The sequence below is a fragment of the Oncorhynchus tshawytscha genome, linkage group LG04 (genome assembly GCF_018296145.1).
Source record: "Oncorhynchus tshawytscha isolate Ot180627B linkage group LG04, Otsh_v2.0, whole genome shotgun sequence".
Taxonomy (NCBI): domain Eukaryota; kingdom Metazoa; phylum Chordata; class Actinopteri; order Salmoniformes; family Salmonidae; genus Oncorhynchus; species Oncorhynchus tshawytscha.
The window spans coordinates 30366813-30385933 of NC_056432.1; the positions used below are offsets into that span (position 1 = coordinate 30366813).

Below are 19121 nucleotides of genomic sequence, written 5' to 3' on the forward strand. Positions count from 1 at the left end.
GTCTGCAGCATTGAAGGTCCCCAAGAACACAGTGGCGCTCCACCAATCAGGCCTTTATGGTAGAGTGGCCAGACGGAAGCCACTCCTCAGTAAAAAGCACAGGACAGCCTGCTCTCAGACCATGAGAAACAAGATTCCCTGGTCTGATGAAACCAATATTGAACTCTTTGGCCTGAATGCCAAAGGTCACATCTGGAGGAATCCTGGCACCATCCCTACGGTGAAGCATGGTGGTGGCAGCATCATGCCGTGGAGATGTTTTTCAGCGGCAGGGACTGGGAGACTAGTCAGGATCGAGGGAAAGCTGAACGGAGCAAAGTACAGAGAGATCCTTGATGAAAACCTACTCCAGAGCGCTCAGGACCTCAGATTCGGATGAAGGTTAACCTTCCAACAGGAGAGACCTGAAGATAGCTGTGCAGCAACGCTCCCCATCCAACCTGACAGAGCTTGAGAGGATCTGCAGAGAAGAATGGGAGAAACTCCCCAAATACAGGTGTGCCAAGCATGTAGTGCCATACCCAAGAAGACTCAAGGCTGTAATCACTGCCAAAGGTGCTTTAACAAAGTACTGAGTAAAGGGTCTGAATACTTGTAAATAATGTACATTTTATATTTGTTTTTTTTATTTGCACACAACCTGTTTTTGCTTTGTCATTACAGGATATGTGTGTAGATTGATGACGGGGAAAAAAAAACATTTAATCGATTTTAGAAAAAGGCTGTAACATAACAATGTGTAAAAAGTCAAGGGGTCTGAATACTTTCCAAAAGCACAGTACGATATATTTAGAAAATATGAAATACAATCACTTCCTAAGCTGTAAATAAGGCACTGAATGATTATGCACATAGACAATACTATTTAGGTTCAATTGGGAGTCATTTGTTGAAGCCTCCGATGAACAATTTGTAGATTGTAGATAATGTAAAAAATATGCTTTGGAAAGTAGGAACACAGAGTTCAGATTTGTTTAATAATGTTGATTAATAATTTAAGATGATTGACCGTCAGTTTATCATTCAAATGATTTGCACTACCATGTTTCAAACCTGTGTAGAACTATAACAGTAATCGACCAATGAGAATTGAAATGTTAGTGAAAAGGTTTAATATTACCCACACGCATTCCACAGCAGCAGATCCACCATAGAGAAAGAATTCCACAATGCATCGACAATCAGTTAAGCAGGCACATGCAGAAGTAGACAAACAGAATGTCTTGGTGCCGTGTGATTTGAGACATACGGGTATAAACATGATCATAGAAAATTGTTTAGACAAATGGCATCTTGGTTGAACTGTTATTACATTGCTTACGTGATCCTGGGAAAATAAGGAAGACTGTGTGAGGGATATATGGGGAGGGAGGACCATCATGGTGAAGTGGGGTCGTCTCCATCTAAACAGATTGCTCTGGTAGCGAATGAATGAGGCACCAGACTGTCTATAGCCCTATTTATACTGCTGTATTTACACAGGCAGACTCATTCTGATCTTTTGGCCAATTAAGGGAAATAGAGCTGATCTAATTGGTCAAAAGATCAAATTGTAAAAAAGATCAGAAGTGGGCTGCCTGTGCGAACACAGCCAAACTGGCACTAACATTCACACTTTGTCCTGATCTTGTTCACATTCTGATTGTCATCAGACCTTCCTGATCACCTCCGTAGGTAGTTAAGCACACATTGTGTCTGAATATCAATCAAGGGTAAACAGATCTGGATGGTCAAATCATCATTATAACGGCCTCAAATTATTGACAGGTAGCACGGTTGATTTATGGCATCAGTAATGGTCTTTAAAATAAATAAATATTTTTGAAAGAATAGCTGTCATATTTGCATACAGGGAGGCACCAGCTAATCTGTTCACAATGCGAACACAGTGGCAGGATGAGGCACTTTGGCTGCGTTTAGACAGGCAGCCCAATTCAACAACAACAAAAAATCCACTAATTAGTCTTTTGACCAATGACATCAGATCGTTTTCTTATGTGATTGGTCAAAAGACCAATTAGATGAAAAAAATATCAGAATTGGGCTGCCTGTGTAAATGCAGCCATTGATGGGATTCAATTATTTGGCCAGGTTTACCCCCAGTGGAAGGAGTTTGCAGTCTGCTCAAAACAGAAAGGATGTAGCCTAGGCTAGATAAGGCACGTGAAGTAATGAGTAGGATTCTGTGTTTTCGCATGCAAAAGTGATTGCTTTGTGATTGCCTTCCCAATGAAAACTAGTTTGAAAAGTTGAACATATATTTTAGGAAAAAGAGCTGTATGTTTCTGGATGATACAGCATGCTTCCTTGTTGAAAACATGGCCGAGCTGCGCAGATTACTGTTAAATTTTTAGAAGGGCGCTCCTCCCTCATCGCTTTTGCCCGTTCACTTCACGAGCCATAGACCAGTGCACCGAAGCTCAGGTTAACAGAACTCCCTCATTGTAATACAATATCTAGAAGCGACAAACCTTGATCAGATAGTGATTGGATCATATTGATCAAATCATAAAACTCGCATGTTAGCACAAGGTTTGAACGAGGCTATTGTGAACCCAATGTTCTAGAATCCTTATATAACCACCAATTAATCTCATACATATATGAGATCATGTTATTCCTGTTCAATTTCCAACTATAGGCACATTCCAGGGGGACTCTGAAAGCATTGCCCCAAATACACAAACATGCAACAGGCATGGTAAATATGCAGTCAGTTGAGCTGGAGGGGCTTGTGTGGTAAAGGAATGTAGTTGTAACTGATACTACAGTATGCTTCAAGTCACTGTTCATATGATATGGTTACCTTTTCTTTAAGTAGCACATAACTCGAAGGGCAACCCACATGGATTTCTCTGTAGATAACACGGAGTCTTTCTGTGCATCCTGACAGTGAAATTGGATAAGACAGTTTAGCACATCCAGCTAAAAGAAAACATGCACCCTTCTAACAATTATTACATGGCTGCTCTTTAAAGCATCATCCTGCTCATGAGATACTGTATCAGTCAACTGGACATTGACACCTGGAGAATGTAAAGGTAGATCTGTGCAATCATCAGTTAAACTCAAGACACCTCAACACAAAACCAATCCCCATAGTTATCCTACTGGCAAATGCAGATATTACCACAGGCCTTACAGTACATTTCCCTTTTTGCCTTAAATTTGCTGTTTCCCTGTTCTGACTCATGCCTCTGGAATAATCCTCCAGAGAATTTGCTGTATGGTCACTGAAAAGGACCATTATTTACCAACGAGACGTTGGTATGACTTTTATGTCTGGTTGGTTGTATCGACGGGGAAATAGTATAAATGTACATAGGAATATATTACAAATAAAACTACTTGCACCCGTATCATATCAAGCCTCCACTCTGCACTTAAAAATGTTTAATCTCACGCTTATTGAAATGGCAATGCTGACTGAATTTGATCACATCAAAATGACCTTACCTGGCTGTAAAAATGTCCCAATACCTTGGCTATATACAGTATCAACATACTTTGTATTACTCTGAAGTTTTAGACAGTTATTTTACCCATTTGTGTTTCCATGTACAGTGTATAAAATAAGTATGAAGAACAAAATAAATGTGTGGGTTCTTGTATGAACATTCTTTTAATGACAGGTGTAAGACTGAAATAGTAAATATCCGATGCACACAGCAATGGTCAAGGATAATTATCCCCCCCAAAAATACTATTATACTGAGCAAAAATATAAACGCAACATGCACTAATTTCAAAGATTTTAATGAGTTACAGTTCATAAACTCAGCAAAAAAAGAAACGTCCTCTCACTGTGAACTGTGTTTATTTTAATCAAACTTAACATGTGTATGAACATAAGATTCAACAACTGTGACATACTGAACAAGTTCCACAGATGTGTCGAACAGAAATTTAATAATATGTCCCTGAACAAAGGGAGGGGGAGGTGTCAAAATCAAAAGTAACAGTCTGTATCTGGTGTGGCCACCAGCTGCATTAAGTACTGCAGTGCATCTCCTCATGGATTGCACCAGATTTGCCAGTTCTTGCTGTGAGATGTTACCCCACTCTTCCACCATGGCACCTGCAAGTTCCCGGACATTTCTGGGGGGAATGACCCTAGCCCTCACCCTCCGATCCAACAGGTCCCAGACGTGCTCAATGGGATTGAGATCCGGGCTCTTCGTTGGCCATGGCAGAGTACTGACATTCCTGTCTTGCAGGAAATCATGCACAGAACGAGCAGTGTGGCTGGTGGCATTGTCATGCTGGAGGGTCCTGAGCCTGCAGGAAGGGTACCACACGAGGGAGGAGGAGGTCTTCCCTGTAACGCACAGCGCTGAGATTGCCTGCAATGACGACAAGCTCAGTCCGATGATGCTGTGACACACCACCCCAGACCATGACGGACCCTCCACCTCGATCCTGCTCCAGAGTTCAGGCCTCGATGTAACACTCATTCCTTCGACGAGAAACGCAAATCCAACCATCACCCCTGGTGAGACAAAACCGTGGCTCGTCAGTGAAAAACACTTTTTGCCAGTCCTGTCTGGTCCAACGACGGTGGGTTTGTGCCCATAGACGATGTCGTTGCCGGTGATGTCTGGTGAGGACCTGCCTTACAACAGGAATACAAGCCCTCAGTCAAGCCTCTCTAAGCCAATTGCGGACAGTCTGAGCACTGATGGAGGGATTGTGCGTTCCTGGTGTAACTCGGGCAGTTGTTGCCATCCTGTACCTGTGTGATGGTGTGATGTTCCGATGTACCGATCCTGTGCAGGTGTTGTTACACGTGGTTTGCCACTGCGAGGACGATCAGCTGTCCGTCCTGTCTCCCTGTAGCACTGTCTTAGGTGTCTCACGTTACGGACATTGCAATTTATTGCCCTGGTCACATCTGCAGTCCTCATGCCTCCTTGCAGCATGACTAAGGCGCATTCACTCAAATGAGCAGGAACCCTGGGCATCTTTCTTTTGGTGTTTTTCAGAGTCAGTAGAAAGGCATCATTAGTGTCCTATGTATTCATAACTGTGACCTTAATTGCCTACCGTCTGTGAGCTGTTGGTGTCTTAACGACCTTTCTACAGGTGCATGTTCATTCATTGTTTATGATTCATTGAACAAGCATGGGAAACAGTGTTTAAACCCTTTACAATGAAGATATGTGAAGTTATTTGGATTTTTACAAATTATCTTTGAAAGACAGGGTCCTGAAAAGGGGCCGTTTCTTTTTTTGCTGAGTTTATTCGTAAATCAGTCAATTGAAATACATTCTTTAGACTCTAATCTATGGATTTCACATGATTGGCCAGGGGCCCAGGTGAATCAGAATGAATCAGAATGAGTTTTTCCCCACAAAAGTGGCTTTATTACTGACGACCCCATAGGTTAAGAAGCCGGATGTGGAGGTCCTGGGCTGGCATGGTTACATGTGGTCTGCGGTTGTGAGGCTGGTTGGACGGACTGCCAAATTATCTAAAATGACATTGGAGGCGGCTTATGGTAGAGAAATTAACATTCAATTATCTGGCAACTGTTTTGGTGGACATTCCTGCAGTCAGCAGGCCAATTGGATGCTCCCTCAACTTGAGACATCTGTAGCATTGTGTTGTGTGACAAAACTGCACATTTTAGAGTGGCCTTTTATTGTTCCCACCTGTGTAATGGTCATGCTGTTTAATCAGCTTCATGATATTCCACATCTGTCACGTGGATGGATTATCTTGACAAAGGATAAAATGCTCACAAACAGGGATGTAATCAAATTTTTGCACAAAATTTGAGCGAAATAAGCTTATTGTGCATATGGACAATTTTGGGGATCTTGTATTTCAGTGCATGAAACACAGAACCAGTACTTTACATGTTGCATTTATATTTTTGTTCAGTGTACATGGTAAAAAAAAACTAAAGTAAGCAGCATTACACAGTTGACTTGGGTTTTTGGGTTCAGTTTGAATGCATGTATAATGGAATTGAATAATAAAACATTGACAGTCAGGCCGTCATGGCCGTTCTGATGCATTCAGAGAAAGTCCAAAGTGAATTGTGGTGAAAGGATGCTGGTCAAGTAAAATCTAAATGTTATTACATTTAATTTGAGCAATTAAATGTAAAGTCTGGTCAAACTTAATTTAATGTGTGACCAAAAATCATATGATTGGGTCACAGTACAGTCATAGATATGCACAGAAAGGGTTGTTTTTCACTTTCATTTTGGAGACATGTGATCATGTCACAGCCAAACATTCACTGGAGTTTGACTCTCCTACTATACAGAATAGTATAAATGGCTCCTTCCTCCTTTCTACCATAACCTTGGCATCAGGTGTGATCCTGTACCTGTTCAATCCTAGTTTCTTCTGAAAGAGGTTTCCGTCTCCCTTTGTGGCTTTCTGTGACAAGATTTTAGGGTAAATGCTAGGTAGGCATTTTTGGGGGATAGAGGACAAGGTTTTATTTTAACCCCCAAAAGCACACACCACTACGTGGCCTTTGATGGTTTTCCATTTACCTTGTTGATCTCTTTGTGTCTCTCTTTAATGACAATCTCCTCAATGATCTCTCCTTCTCCCCTTATCAGCCTGAAAAACAAAGATAATACACTGCTCAAAAAAATAAAGAGAACACTAAAATAACACATCCTAGATCTGAATGAATTAAATATTCTTATTAAATACTTTTTTCTTTATATAGTTGAATGTGCTGACAACAAAATCACACAAAAATTATCAATGGAAATCAAATTTATCAACCCATGTAGGTCTGGATTTGGAGTCACACTCAAAATTAAAGTGGAAAACCATACTACAGGCTGATCCAACTTTGATGTAATGTCCTTAAAACAAGTCAAAATGAGGTTCAGTAGTGTGTGTGGCCTCCACGTGCCCGTATGACCTCCCTACAACGCCTGGGCATGCTCCTGATGAGGTGGCGAATGGTCTCCGGAGGGATCTCCTCCCAGACCTGGACTAAAGTATCCGCCAACTCCTGGACAGTCTGTGGTGCAATGTGGCGTTGGTGGATGGAGCGAGACATGATGTCCCAGATGTGCTCAATTGGATTCAGGTCTGGGGAACGGGCGCGCCAGTCCATAGCATCAATGCCTTCCTCTTGCAGGAACTGCTGACACACTCCAGCCACATGAGGTCTAGCATTGTCTTGCATTAGGAGGAACCCAGGGCCAACCGCACCAGCATATGGTCTCAAGGGGTCTGAGGATCTCATCTTGGTCCCTAATGGCAGTCAGGCTACCTCTGGCGAGCACATGGAGGCTGTGCGGCCCCCCAAAGAAATGCCACCCCACACCATGACTGACCCACCGCCAAACCGGTCATGCTGGAGGATGTTGCAGGCAGCAGAACGTTCTCCACGGCGTCTCCAGACTCTGTCACGTCTGTCACGTGCTCAGTTTGAACCTGCTTTCATCTGTGAAGAGCACAGGGCGCCAGTGGCGAATTTGCCACTCTTGGTGTTCTCTGGCAAATGCCAAACGTCCTGCACGGTGTTGGGCTGTAAGCACAACCCCCACCTGTGGACGTCGGCCCTCATACCACCCTCATGGAGTCTGTTTCTGACCGTTTGAGCAGACACATGCCCATTTGTGGCCTGCTGGAGGTCATTTTGCAGGGCTCTGGCAGTGCTTCTCCTTGCACAAAGGCAGAGGTAGCGGTCCTGCTGCTGGGTTGTTGCCCTCCTACGGCCTCCTCCACGTCTCCTGATGTACTGGCCTGTCTCCTGGTAGTGCCTCCATGCTCTGGACACTACGCTGACAGACACAGCAAACCTTCTTGCCACAGCTCGCATTGATGTCCCATCCTGGATGAGCTGCACTACCTGAGCCACTTGTGTGGGTTGTAAACTCTGTCTCATGCTACCACTAGAGTGAAAGCACCGTCAGCATTCAAAAGTGACCAAAACATCAGCCAGGAAGCATAGGAACTGAGAAGTGGTCTGTGGTCACCACCTGCAGAACCACTCCTTTATTGGGGGTGTCTTGCTAATTGCCTATAATTTCCACCTTTTGTCTATACCATTTGCACAACAGCAGGTGAAATGTATTGTCAATCAGTGTTGCTTCCTAAGTGGACAGTTTGATTTCACAGAAGTGTGATTGACTTGGAGTTACATTGTGCTGTTTAAGTGTTCCCTTTATTTTTTTGAGCAGTGTATAATTTTACTTTATACACAAGGCATAAAAACCAGCACAAACCCAGCCCATATAGGAATAGAGAGACACTACTGAGCCATAGATGCCTTGGGAACATTCATGTTGTCTATAGCGTTGGTGTACCTGGTGCGTCCAGTCTCAGGATCTGCCACCCTGCGGATGACACTCTGCTTAGCCTCATACTCCTCCTTCGTTAGGGGCCTCTTGGTGGATAGCCTGGCTTTCTGCTCATCTGTCATTGCTAAAGAATGGACAAAACAAAATATTTATCTGCTCAGCTTCATGTCTGGTTTCATTTTCTATTCCTTGTTGAGCTAGGTAACAAAGAAACATCCCATCATAGACAACATAAGACAAAATGCTATTGCTCGCCTGAGGTAGTGTGGTCTACAGCTGTTTACATACCATCACAGACGGAGGCTAGCACTATGACAGCATTGAGTCTTCTTAACAGCTTCTACCCCCAAGCCATAAGACTCCTGAACATCTAGTCAAATGGCTACCCAGACTAGTTCTTGAATTTTTTCATTTTTTCCTTCCTCTTGGCCTTTTCATCACTTGATGAGGATGAAGAAGAGCTTGACAAGGAAGATGAGGAACTTTTCATTTTTTTATTCCCTTCTTTCCCATCTGAAGCAGACAGAGGTATAACAAAGGTACATTGTCGGCATTGGTAATAAAATGCATTTCATTACCATATTCTCTGACACATTAGATAATAGATATGTCTGTGTGAGGATGTGCATTGTCTGAAGCACTACACGTTGAAAACGAAGTTGAATTGCATTGAATTCTACGTCAGGTTAGAAATGAGCGTTTGTAGACCCACTTCCTCGCTTCATTCCTCATTCAAAATAAAGTCCTGTACGTGCGCCATAGATGGTATAACTTGTGGGGGACTTTTATTTTGACATCAGGTAAGCAGAGAAGAAGTGGGTCGACAACATACCGATGTTTGGAAAGTCCGTTTAATAATACGTTCCTTTAGATAGTTTGACTAAAATTCCCCCCGTTTTAATTACCAACCGTCCTAGTAAGTTGAAATGGAATTGTATTCAACTCCTGGCTTCCCACGGACTGTTTTTGAACAACCCAATACCAAAAGGAGCAACTCTGTAGTGTATCAGCGTTGCTAGAGGCAGCTATACACATTCCAGTGACTGTTTATCGTTACATGCCTACTACTACTAATGATGATTTAATAATCGAGTGACGAAAACCTTAACGGAATGTGACTTTATTTAAAGGGGTCGGATTTGCACTGCTGCTGGACAGGGATGAAGAGGAACGTCTTCGCTTTTTCTTTTTTAATGTTTTTTTCCCTCTCTGCCTTGTCTGCTCGTATCCGCGGGACTGTCGCGCGATCTACTGCGCCCCATAGTCGAAAATGTACGCGGTGTATGCTAACGTTAGGCCAATCAATTAGTCGTATGTCTATAAAAAATTGCCAATGTTTCTATAAATAAATGGAGAAATACAAAACATGTCCACTCCAAAACAAATTGTATTGTGCAACTGTTTTTATTCCACAATGCTTTTGAAGGATGTCTGCTTCCGGTTACTGTCCTCCTGCACACTGATCATATAATTTTATGAGCCGCCTATAATATGGACAGAGTATTTTGGCCAGTCATTGTCAGAATATTGTTATTTTTTTCTTATTAATAGGACTGATATAAAATCAAGATGTATATCATACTCAAAACTATCACCTCCTCTAAGGGTTGAAATAGAGGGTTAAAATTATTGGATGATGTGATATTTTGTATCATTCCTATACAATGGAAATATAAAGGCCTACCTGTAAATCTTTACAATAGAGATGACATATCATATAGTAAGACTGATGTGTGTCTGTTGCAGAGCACCTGTTCACCCCCTCCCCCCCAAAAAACAACATGGCAATACAGTAATGAAGTCCATCCATTTGCAATAACATTTTAATTAAAAAATTATATTTACAAAGGTATTTTTGAAGCACTGTAAATGTAAAGCTTATGGTGAGTTTAACACTTGTTTTTTCCTGACATTTCATAACTCTAGCCCTTAATCCTCTTAACTCACAGTGCTTGTGTGATCTAAAGGGTATTGTGGAGATAGACATTAGTCTATTTCTTGCCGGTCTCTCTTGCACTTTAATGCTTTTAACATATTTGACAAATGAACGCAGAGAAATAAATAAACAGGTTGTTCAAATTCACCTAAAACCAAAAGGTCTCATAAAGTACATTTAAAAAATAATAGTGGCTTGCAAAAGTATTTACCCCCTTGGCATTTTTCCTATTTTTGTTGCCTTACAACCTGGAATTATTTTTTGGGGGGGTTGGTTTGTATCATTTGATTTACACAACATGCCTACCACTTTGGGGGGAAAAAACAGAACTTTAGCGTGGATAACTATTCACCCCCTCCCCCAAAAGTCAATACTTTGTAGAGCCACCATTTGCCGCAATTACAGCTGCAAGTCTCTTAGGATATGTCTCTATAAGCTTGGCACATCTAGCCACTGGGATTTTTGCCCATTCTTCAAGGCAAAACTTCAAGTTGGATGGCTTCTGCTGGTGTAAAGCAATTTTTAAGTCATACCACAGATTCTCAATTGGATTGAGATCTGGGCTTTGACTAGGCCATTCCAAGACATTTAAATGTTTCACCTTAAACCACTCGAGTGTTGCTTTAGCAATATGCTTCGGGTCATTGTCCTGCTGGAAGGTGAACCTCCGTCCCAGTCTCAAATCTCTGGAAGACAAACAGGTTTCCCTCGAATTTCCCTCTATTTAGTGCCATCCATCATTCTTTCAATTCTGACCAGTTTCCCAGTCCCTGCCAATGAAAACATCCCCACAGCATGATGCTGCCACCACCATGCTTCACTGTGGGGATGGTGTTCTCAGGGTTATGGAGAGGTGTTGGTTTTGTGCCAGACATACCATTTTCCTTGATGGCCAAAAAGCACAATTTTAGTATCATCTGACCAGAGTACCTTCTTCCATATCTTTAGGGAGTCTCCCAAATGCCTTTTGGCAAACACCAAACGTGTTTGCTCATTTTTTTTCTTCAAGCAATGGCTTTTCTCTGGCCACTCTTCTGTAAAGCCCAGCTGTGTGGAGTGTACGGCTTTAAGTGGACTGATACTCCAATCTCTGCTGTAGTTTTTCAGCTCCTTCAGGGTTATCTTTGGTCTCTTTGTTGCCTCTGATTAGATTAATGCCCTCCTTTCCTGGACCGTGGGTTTTGGTGGGCGGCCCTCTCTTGGCAGGTTTGTTGTGGTGCCATGTTCTTTCCATTTTTTAATAATGGATTTAATGGTGCTCCGTGGGATGTTCAAAGTTTCGGATATTGATCTGTACTTCTCCACAACTTTGTTCCTGACCTGTTCGGAGCGCTCCTTGGTCTTCATGGTGCCGCTTGCTTGGTAGTGTTGCAGACTTTGGGGCCTTTCAGAACAGGTGTATATATATACTGAGATCATGTGACACTTAGATTGCACACAGGTGGACTTTATTTTACTAATTATGTGACTTCTGAAGGTAATAGGTTTCACCAGATCTTATTTAGGGGCTTTCTTAGCAAAGGGGGTGAATACATATGCACACACCACTTAAGTTTTTTATTCTTTTGAGTTTTTTGAAACAAGTAATTTTTTAAATTTCATTTTACCATATTTAGACTATTTTGTGTATGTCCATTACATGAAATCCAAATAAAAATCCATTTAAATTACAGGTTGTAATGCAACAAAATAGGAAAAACGCCAAGGGGGATGAATACTTTTGCAAGGCGTATATAGTAGCTGAATGGCTGAGTTGTATTAGTCTGAAATGGCGGGTGGAGATTATGAAAGTGTAAGGTACCAGCAAGTTGAGAATCCTAAAGCAATCATGTTTCGATCTGTGTCTGTGTGCAGTGGAGTTCGCCGAGTTGCTCAGAGTAAAAAGGGAAGGGATGGTGGGATGGAATGTGTCACTTGATGAAGTCAGGTATGGCTTGTTATGAAGAGGCTACCATGCGGATCCTCTCAGCAGGAGTCAGCAGGAGGTTCTTAGCTGCCTTGATTGTGTTCTTCATAAGCATGGCCACTGTCATGGGTCCTACTCCTCCAGGCACTGGGGTAATGAAGCTAGCCTTTTGTCTCACACCTACACAGGGAGAGATAAAGGGTGAGTGTTGGAAAGAAAATGTGTGTGAGAACACAGGTATCAGGATAAATGTAAAATAAGACAAATTGTGAAGTCTGTCTAGATTAGAAACTCCTACCTTCAAAATCCACGTCCCCTACAAGTCTGTCCTTGCCAGTCACATGGTCATGCACTCTGTTTATTCCAACATCAATAACGACTGCTCCTTCTTTGATCATGTCTGCGGTGATGAGGTTTGGAATCCCTGAGATTAGGAGAGGGTTTAGAGTGAGATCAGTTTATAAGAGACCCTCCCAAGACAACCTCCTCAAGAGATGCAAAAATAGCTCTATAAACTTACAGGAATATGCTTACAGATATGCAGCATAAGAGAGACAGGTATTAGACAAGGTAAAAATATATCTTCAGTAGGAGGAGAGGATCCATACCTGCAGCAGCAACAACGATGTCTGCAATTCTTGTGTGCTGACGGAGCTGTTCCTTTGGTGTGTAACGGTGAGAGATAGTGACCGTGGCATCACCTGCAAAACCAAAACAATAAGTAAATGCCAGAGCCATGATCCACAAATTCCCTTTCAACTTCAATATTTAAACTTTAAGCGAAAACCTTGTATTGTCTCTATTACCCATTGCTAATCTACCTTTACATACACCCTATTACTGTAGGCCCTAGTTATCCTGACATCATTACTCACCCCCTGGCCTCTCATGGCGTCCATCCGAGTGCAGCAACATGGCAATGGGCATGCCCACATTCTTGGAGCGTCCCGCTACCACAACATTCTTTCCAAGGGTAGGAATTCCTGGGAACCGGAGATAAACAGTCAGTGACAGAGTTGACATTGCTCCCCATAACAGTCTAATTCCATTCATATAACAGAGGGAGGTGATTGATTCCTCCCACTACCTCACCTGTGCGTTTGATAATTTCCCAGACTCCCCAGGGAGTGGCGGGCAGCATGGTGGACTGGTCCAGGCACATACGGCCCACATTGACCACATGGAAGCCGTCCACATCCTTGTCGGGGGACACAGCATTACAGATGCGCCGCTCGTCAATGTGTTCTGTGAGAAGACAATGAGAGTGATGGTTACAAGTCAGCATATACATGGATGTTGTTCAGTAAATAGGCCAAATCATTCAAGGATATGCCCATAATAGCCATAAATACTCAAAACTACAGCTTCAAACTGTCATTCCTTCTATGTCCCTATCCATATGCCCTTTCCAAAGCAATGCCTCGCCACCTCGCTCTAAAGTCACTACTTACCTGGCAGAGGCAGCTGCACCAGCAGGCCATCCACCCGGTGGTCTGTGTTGAGTTTGTAGATCAGGTCCATGAGTTCATCCTCAGAGATACAGGAGGGCTTCAGGATGGTCTCACTGCTGATACCTGTAGAGAAGAAAAAGAGAGGAATTATGAGCCCATTATATCCCCAACAAATATGAGCAGTGCCATAGATGAATGGTGACCAGGAAGAAAAAGGGAATTAGAAAGCCACACTGAAGAGTCATAGAATTCATAAAAATAGTTTCAAAGTCCATGCACAAGCCAAGCTGATGTATGTACACTGCTGTGTAGAGTTCAGCTCCAGCACAGGTAAGTAAAGTATTGAGTGTGTGTGTTTACATACCAACATCAGCTGCAGCCCGGGTCTTATTCAGGACGTAGGAGTGACTGGCTACATTATCTCCTACAAGGACCACGCTCAGGTGGGGTCTCCTGTTGCCAGTGGAGACCCACTGTTCCACATCGGTCCTGGCCTCCTCCCGGATCTGACGGGCCAACTTCCTGCCTGAGATGACCACAGCTTCCTGTCTTTAGAATCAGAGGCAGATGTTAAAGGACAGCAGAACATGTAAACAGTCAGGGGAAAGTATACACTGTGGTGGGTACGTGACTTATAGTCCTGCAGACTAGTTGTCGATCCCAAAGTGAGAGTGCATGGCATTCAACCAGCAAGGAGTGCCGCGATGGCCAAGCCAGCGATGGCCAAGTACAGTCACACCAAGTACAGGGCTCCTGGGTTCCCCATGCATGAGGAGTATGGTGGCTAAAAATATCAAGACATGAGTTACAATGTGGCTCAGGCTATTTAAGAAACGTATTGGAAACCCTATACCCTCTATTCACATTCATGTCCAATGTGTTAAACTAGATAGCAGTGCTTATGTAATAGCATGCACACAGAGGAGTAATAACTGAGGAGTAATGAGCTGTCCACAGTGATGTAACCATCCCTTGATTCTGCCACAAGTAATTAAAGACCCATAGACACATTCAAATCTTCTGTGGGGGCAGGATAGCAAGTCCTGGAGGAGACTCCACTAGGGCATGCATTTGGCAACAACACCCCCACTGCTCAGCTTCCAACACACACACGGAGCATGAACATAATGTTTTAGACTAAGTATTTTTGGACAACCTTATTGGAAATGTGTTGAGTTCTCAGCAAACAGTTGACAAGTGACAATGTTAATGAGTAGTTAACCTCTGACAGGATAAAGTACATGAGTGGCCATCACAAGCAATTGGAGAACTGCAAATGCAGAGCGGACTCAATAGGCCTTAACTTCTACCCAAAGAATACTACACCTTTGACAAAAATGCATATACTTTTCTCACTTAGCTGCCTTTCCTCCCAGACCAGTTCTACTTCACATAGTACCAGTACCATGATAGGAAAAGGATTTGCAGCAGCCCCAAATAATTAAGATTGTTAGCTTTGAACTAGAAGCCAAGCCAATGTGTTTTAACATGTTTTCCAGTTATGGATGGCTCAGCAAGGCTGTGCCAACTCTGTTCCCAAGTATGGGCTTTGTCTTGATGCACGTTTGAAATGTAGCCCCTACAGCCCTCAAACTAAACTCTGCATGTTTTCATTGGTCCCCTCTAGTCAGTGACTGATGTAGACCTGTGACACCAGGTGTGTGCAATTCATTATCAGGTAGAACAGAAAAGCAGCAGGCTCCAGACCTCTAGGGTAGGAGTTGAGTACCCTTGCCCAACAGGTTTGCCTTCATGTAACTTGTAGTATACATGTAACTCAAGTATACAAGGTCTGTGTTGTTATGGTTTTATAAACTCATGTATGTTTTTTTTATTTGAAATACTGTCCTATGTTGACCATAACCTACTACTCAAATGCATCATGAATTTGCATGCTCCAAAAGAGACTCATCTCCTGCTAGATTAAAAGTGGCTAAATCAGTTGTGATGTAAATCATGTGCATAGTCACACGTGGTTTATGTTTCTGCGTGACTGTGTGGAACATTACTTGGCCATAAGGAACGTGTTGCACTAAGGAATGACTAAAATAAAACAGGGGTTCTTGGAATTAATTGAATACATTTAGGCAAATAGTTACAGCATATAATAGTCTGCAAACGCCAGTTTTAAAACACACAGGACATGAGAATACTGATCACTTTGGTTGGTGACAACGTTCCCCCACTGGGAACTTGCCTGCCTACAATACACACAATGCAAGTGCTCTGTGCGATTTCATCAGCCATGCAGAATTGCAGTGATACCGGCATAACGTTAGGGGGCGCATTACGAAGATCATTGATTCAATATCGCTCTTCGCTACAAGGTATAATTTAAAATGTTACATAACGTTGTCATCAAAGCACAACCAGAAACGTTGTATCCGCAGAGACATCAGGTAACCGTGTACAGGATAGAAAACAAACATAAGGGAAAGTGTCGAGCTATGGGTAACGTTAAATATCATTGACAAGGAGAAAATACCGGGTAGGCTACCTTCCAAAAAGAAGAAGCATTTTTCATATCGAAAGAAAGTAACCGATCATAGTCCTCCAAGACAGATAAATAATCTATTTGACATCTCAATGTTAATACATACCTTGATGCGGACATATGTAGACTGCACACTTGATGCTTAGATTGCTGGCAGAATTTTCTCAGAGCTCTCAGCGTTGCCATGTTTACTGATCTAGATAAGTAATCCAACAATGAGTTAAGGAAGAGAGAAGCGAGGGAGACTGGAGGAAGTAAACCCGGTCTGAAAGAGCACCGCCTGTAAGGAAGTTTGAGAGGGCTCGAGATGTTTTAAAGGCTCTTGTCCCCCTCCAGCGCTGGCTGCTGGCACTGAGCATATTCTCAATACGTCAGTTTCTAGGCATGGGCCACACCTCTAAATCGGTCCTTCTATTAACTAGCGTACCAGTGAGCATTTTTTTTGTCGTGGACAACTGTTTGGACCGTTACAAAGTCATTAATAATAGGCTGGTTAGACTGTAAACTCTCCTTCCAGACTCACATCAAACATCTCCAATCCAAAGTTAAATCTAGAATTGGCTTCCTATTTCACAACAAAGCCTCCTTCACTCATGCTGCCAAACATACCCGTGTAAAACTGACCATCCTACCGATCCTCGACTTCAGCGATGTCATTTACAAAATAGCCTCCAACACCCTACTCAATAAATTGGATGCAGTCTATCACAGTGCCATCCGTTTTGTCACCAAAGCCCCATATACTGCCCACCACTGCGACCTGTACGCTCTCGTTGGCTGGCCCTCGCTTCATACTCGTCGCCAAACCCACTGGCTCCAGGTCATCTACAAGACCCTGCTAGGTAAAGTCCCCCCTTATCTCACCTCGCTGGTCACCAAAGCAGCACCCACCTGTAGCACGTGCTCCAGCAGGTATATCTCTCTGGTCACCCCCAAAACCAATTCTTACTTTAGCCGCCTCGCCTTCCAGTTCTCTGCTGCCAATGACTGGAACGAACTGCAAAAATCTCTGAAACTGGAAACACTTATCCCCCTCACTAGCTTTAAGCACCAGCTGTCAGAGCAGCTCACAGATTACTGCACCTGTACATAGCCCATCTATTATTTAGCCCAAACAACTACCTCTCCCCCTACTGTATTTATTTATTTATTTTTCTCCTTTGCACTCCCATTATTTCTATCTCTACTTTGCACATTCTTCCACTGCAAATCTACCATTCCAGTGTTTAAATTTTTTAAAATTTTATTTACTTCGCCACCATGGCCTTTTTTGCCTTTACCTCCCTTATCTCACCTCATTTGCTCACATTGTATATAGACACATTTTTCTACTGTATTATTGACTGTATGTTTGTTTTACTCCATGTGTAACTCTGTGTTGTTGTACGTGTCGAACTGCTTTGCTTTATCTTGGCCAGGTCGCAATTGAAAATGAGAACTTGTTCTCAACTTGCCTACCTGGTTAAATAAAGGTGAAATAAAACACATTTTAAAAATTAATTAAATAATAGGCACATTTTTGTCATGTGAGTACATTAGATCAGTGTTTGTTACCTGAGAGAGAGAGAGAGGTCATGAGCAGATGAGCTCCCACATTGTTCAGCATGTTTTTAAAAATAGATTTAGAGTTAGACAAACTTAGAGTATTCAGGATGCTACCCTAAACAACATAAACTTCACTCCAAATCCAAATCGAAACTCCAAACCTACAACCTGATTTTTGGATGGAATTGAGTTGGAATGCTTCCTACACTCAATGATTATTATTCACAAACTATACATCAAATCCTCTGGCAAACAAGCAGAGGCCTGAAAACAACATCCAACCTGGAGCTGAGTGAGTAATGCTTAGTCTGAAAGAATTTTTAAAAACTTTTAAAAGCCAATTACAATGATGTATTTGACTTAATAAGGACTGAATGCTCAGGCTACGAAGCTTTGCTATTACAAAGAGTTCAACGTCAATTTGGCTTGAGTGTGAAGCGAGAGGTGTCAAAGGTGTCTTTTAGCCCAACAAATGGCAGGCTACCCCACCCAGATCCAGAGGCCTTGAAGCCCCCTCCTGCTGTTCAAAGACCATCCACTGGTATTTTCTACAAGAAATCTGCCTCCAGAAATGAAAGCTTCTCCCAAATGGGTGACACCTACTCCCATTGCCTGCTGCACTGCTGCTTGGATTCCACCTGGCAATCTGCCCTGGCCTGTCTCCCCCTTGCTATTTTGCTATTTGCCTCATGACTCTTGCATGCTTTGTTGACTTTGAACTTTCTTTACCCAACCGTGGGACAGACTATGTTTGTTCCCACACTCAGGACTCTGACTCTCTATTGGTTACACAGACTTTGGCCTCCCATCCCATACTAAACACCTCTCGCCAGCTTTGTATTCATGTTACCTGATGAAATTGATGTACAATATGATCTTGTTGCCATCTGATGAACATTCAGATGTCATAAATCAGCACTGCAGAGCTCTCCCTGTCCTATGCGATGCCTTGCTTGTATTACTGTTGATGTTATCTGGAAATGTGCATGTACACCCTGGCCCATCCTCTGTTGCTAGCCCCAATTCTGACTTGTGCTCTGATATCTGCTTCACTGATTTCTGCTCCCGTAAAAGCCTGGGTTTTCTGCACGTTAACACTAGAAGCTTATTACCTAAAATGGATCAATTGAAAGTGTGGGTCCACAGCTCCAATCCAGATGTGTTGGAAGAGTGTTTTGAATACTGATGTCAAACTTTCTGGTTATAACCTTTTTCGGCAAAATAGATCTTCCAAAGGTGGGGGAGTGGCAATCTTTATGGAGGATCACCTTCAGTGCTCAGTTGTCTCCACCAAGTCTGTCCCCAAACAATTTGATTTGCTGGTTTTAAGTATTAAACTTTAAAATAGCTCTTTGTTGACTGTTGCTGGGTGCTATCGTCCTCCATCAGCACCGGCCTGTACCCTACCTGCCCTAAGCGCTCTCCTGCCCCCTTACACCAAGTCTGAATTTGTCCGGCTAGGTGACCTAAATTGGGACATGCTTAAACTACCTGACCAAGTCCTAAA

The 19121-nt window shown here is 42.7% G+C and overlaps 1 protein-coding gene across 1 annotated transcript; it reads right to left on the reverse strand.

Moving 5' to 3' along the window:
- Positions 1 to 11847: 11847 nt before the first annotated feature.
- LOC112245933 (bifunctional methylenetetrahydrofolate dehydrogenase/cyclohydrolase, mitochondrial) lies at positions 11848 to 16428 on the reverse strand. Its single transcript, XM_024414131.2, has 8 exons — positions 16176 to 16428; positions 13940 to 14124; positions 13576 to 13698; positions 13217 to 13369; positions 13000 to 13107; positions 12733 to 12825; positions 12423 to 12548; positions 11848 to 12304 (listed from the first exon to the last, which is right to left on the reverse strand). The coding sequence occupies exons 1-8, from the start codon at positions 16253 to 16255 to the stop codon at positions 12156 to 12158; spliced, it is 1017 nt and encodes a 338-aa protein (XP_024269899.1). The 5' UTR covers positions 16256 to 16428; the 3' UTR covers positions 11848 to 12155.
- Positions 16429 to 19121: the final 2693 nt, after the last annotated feature.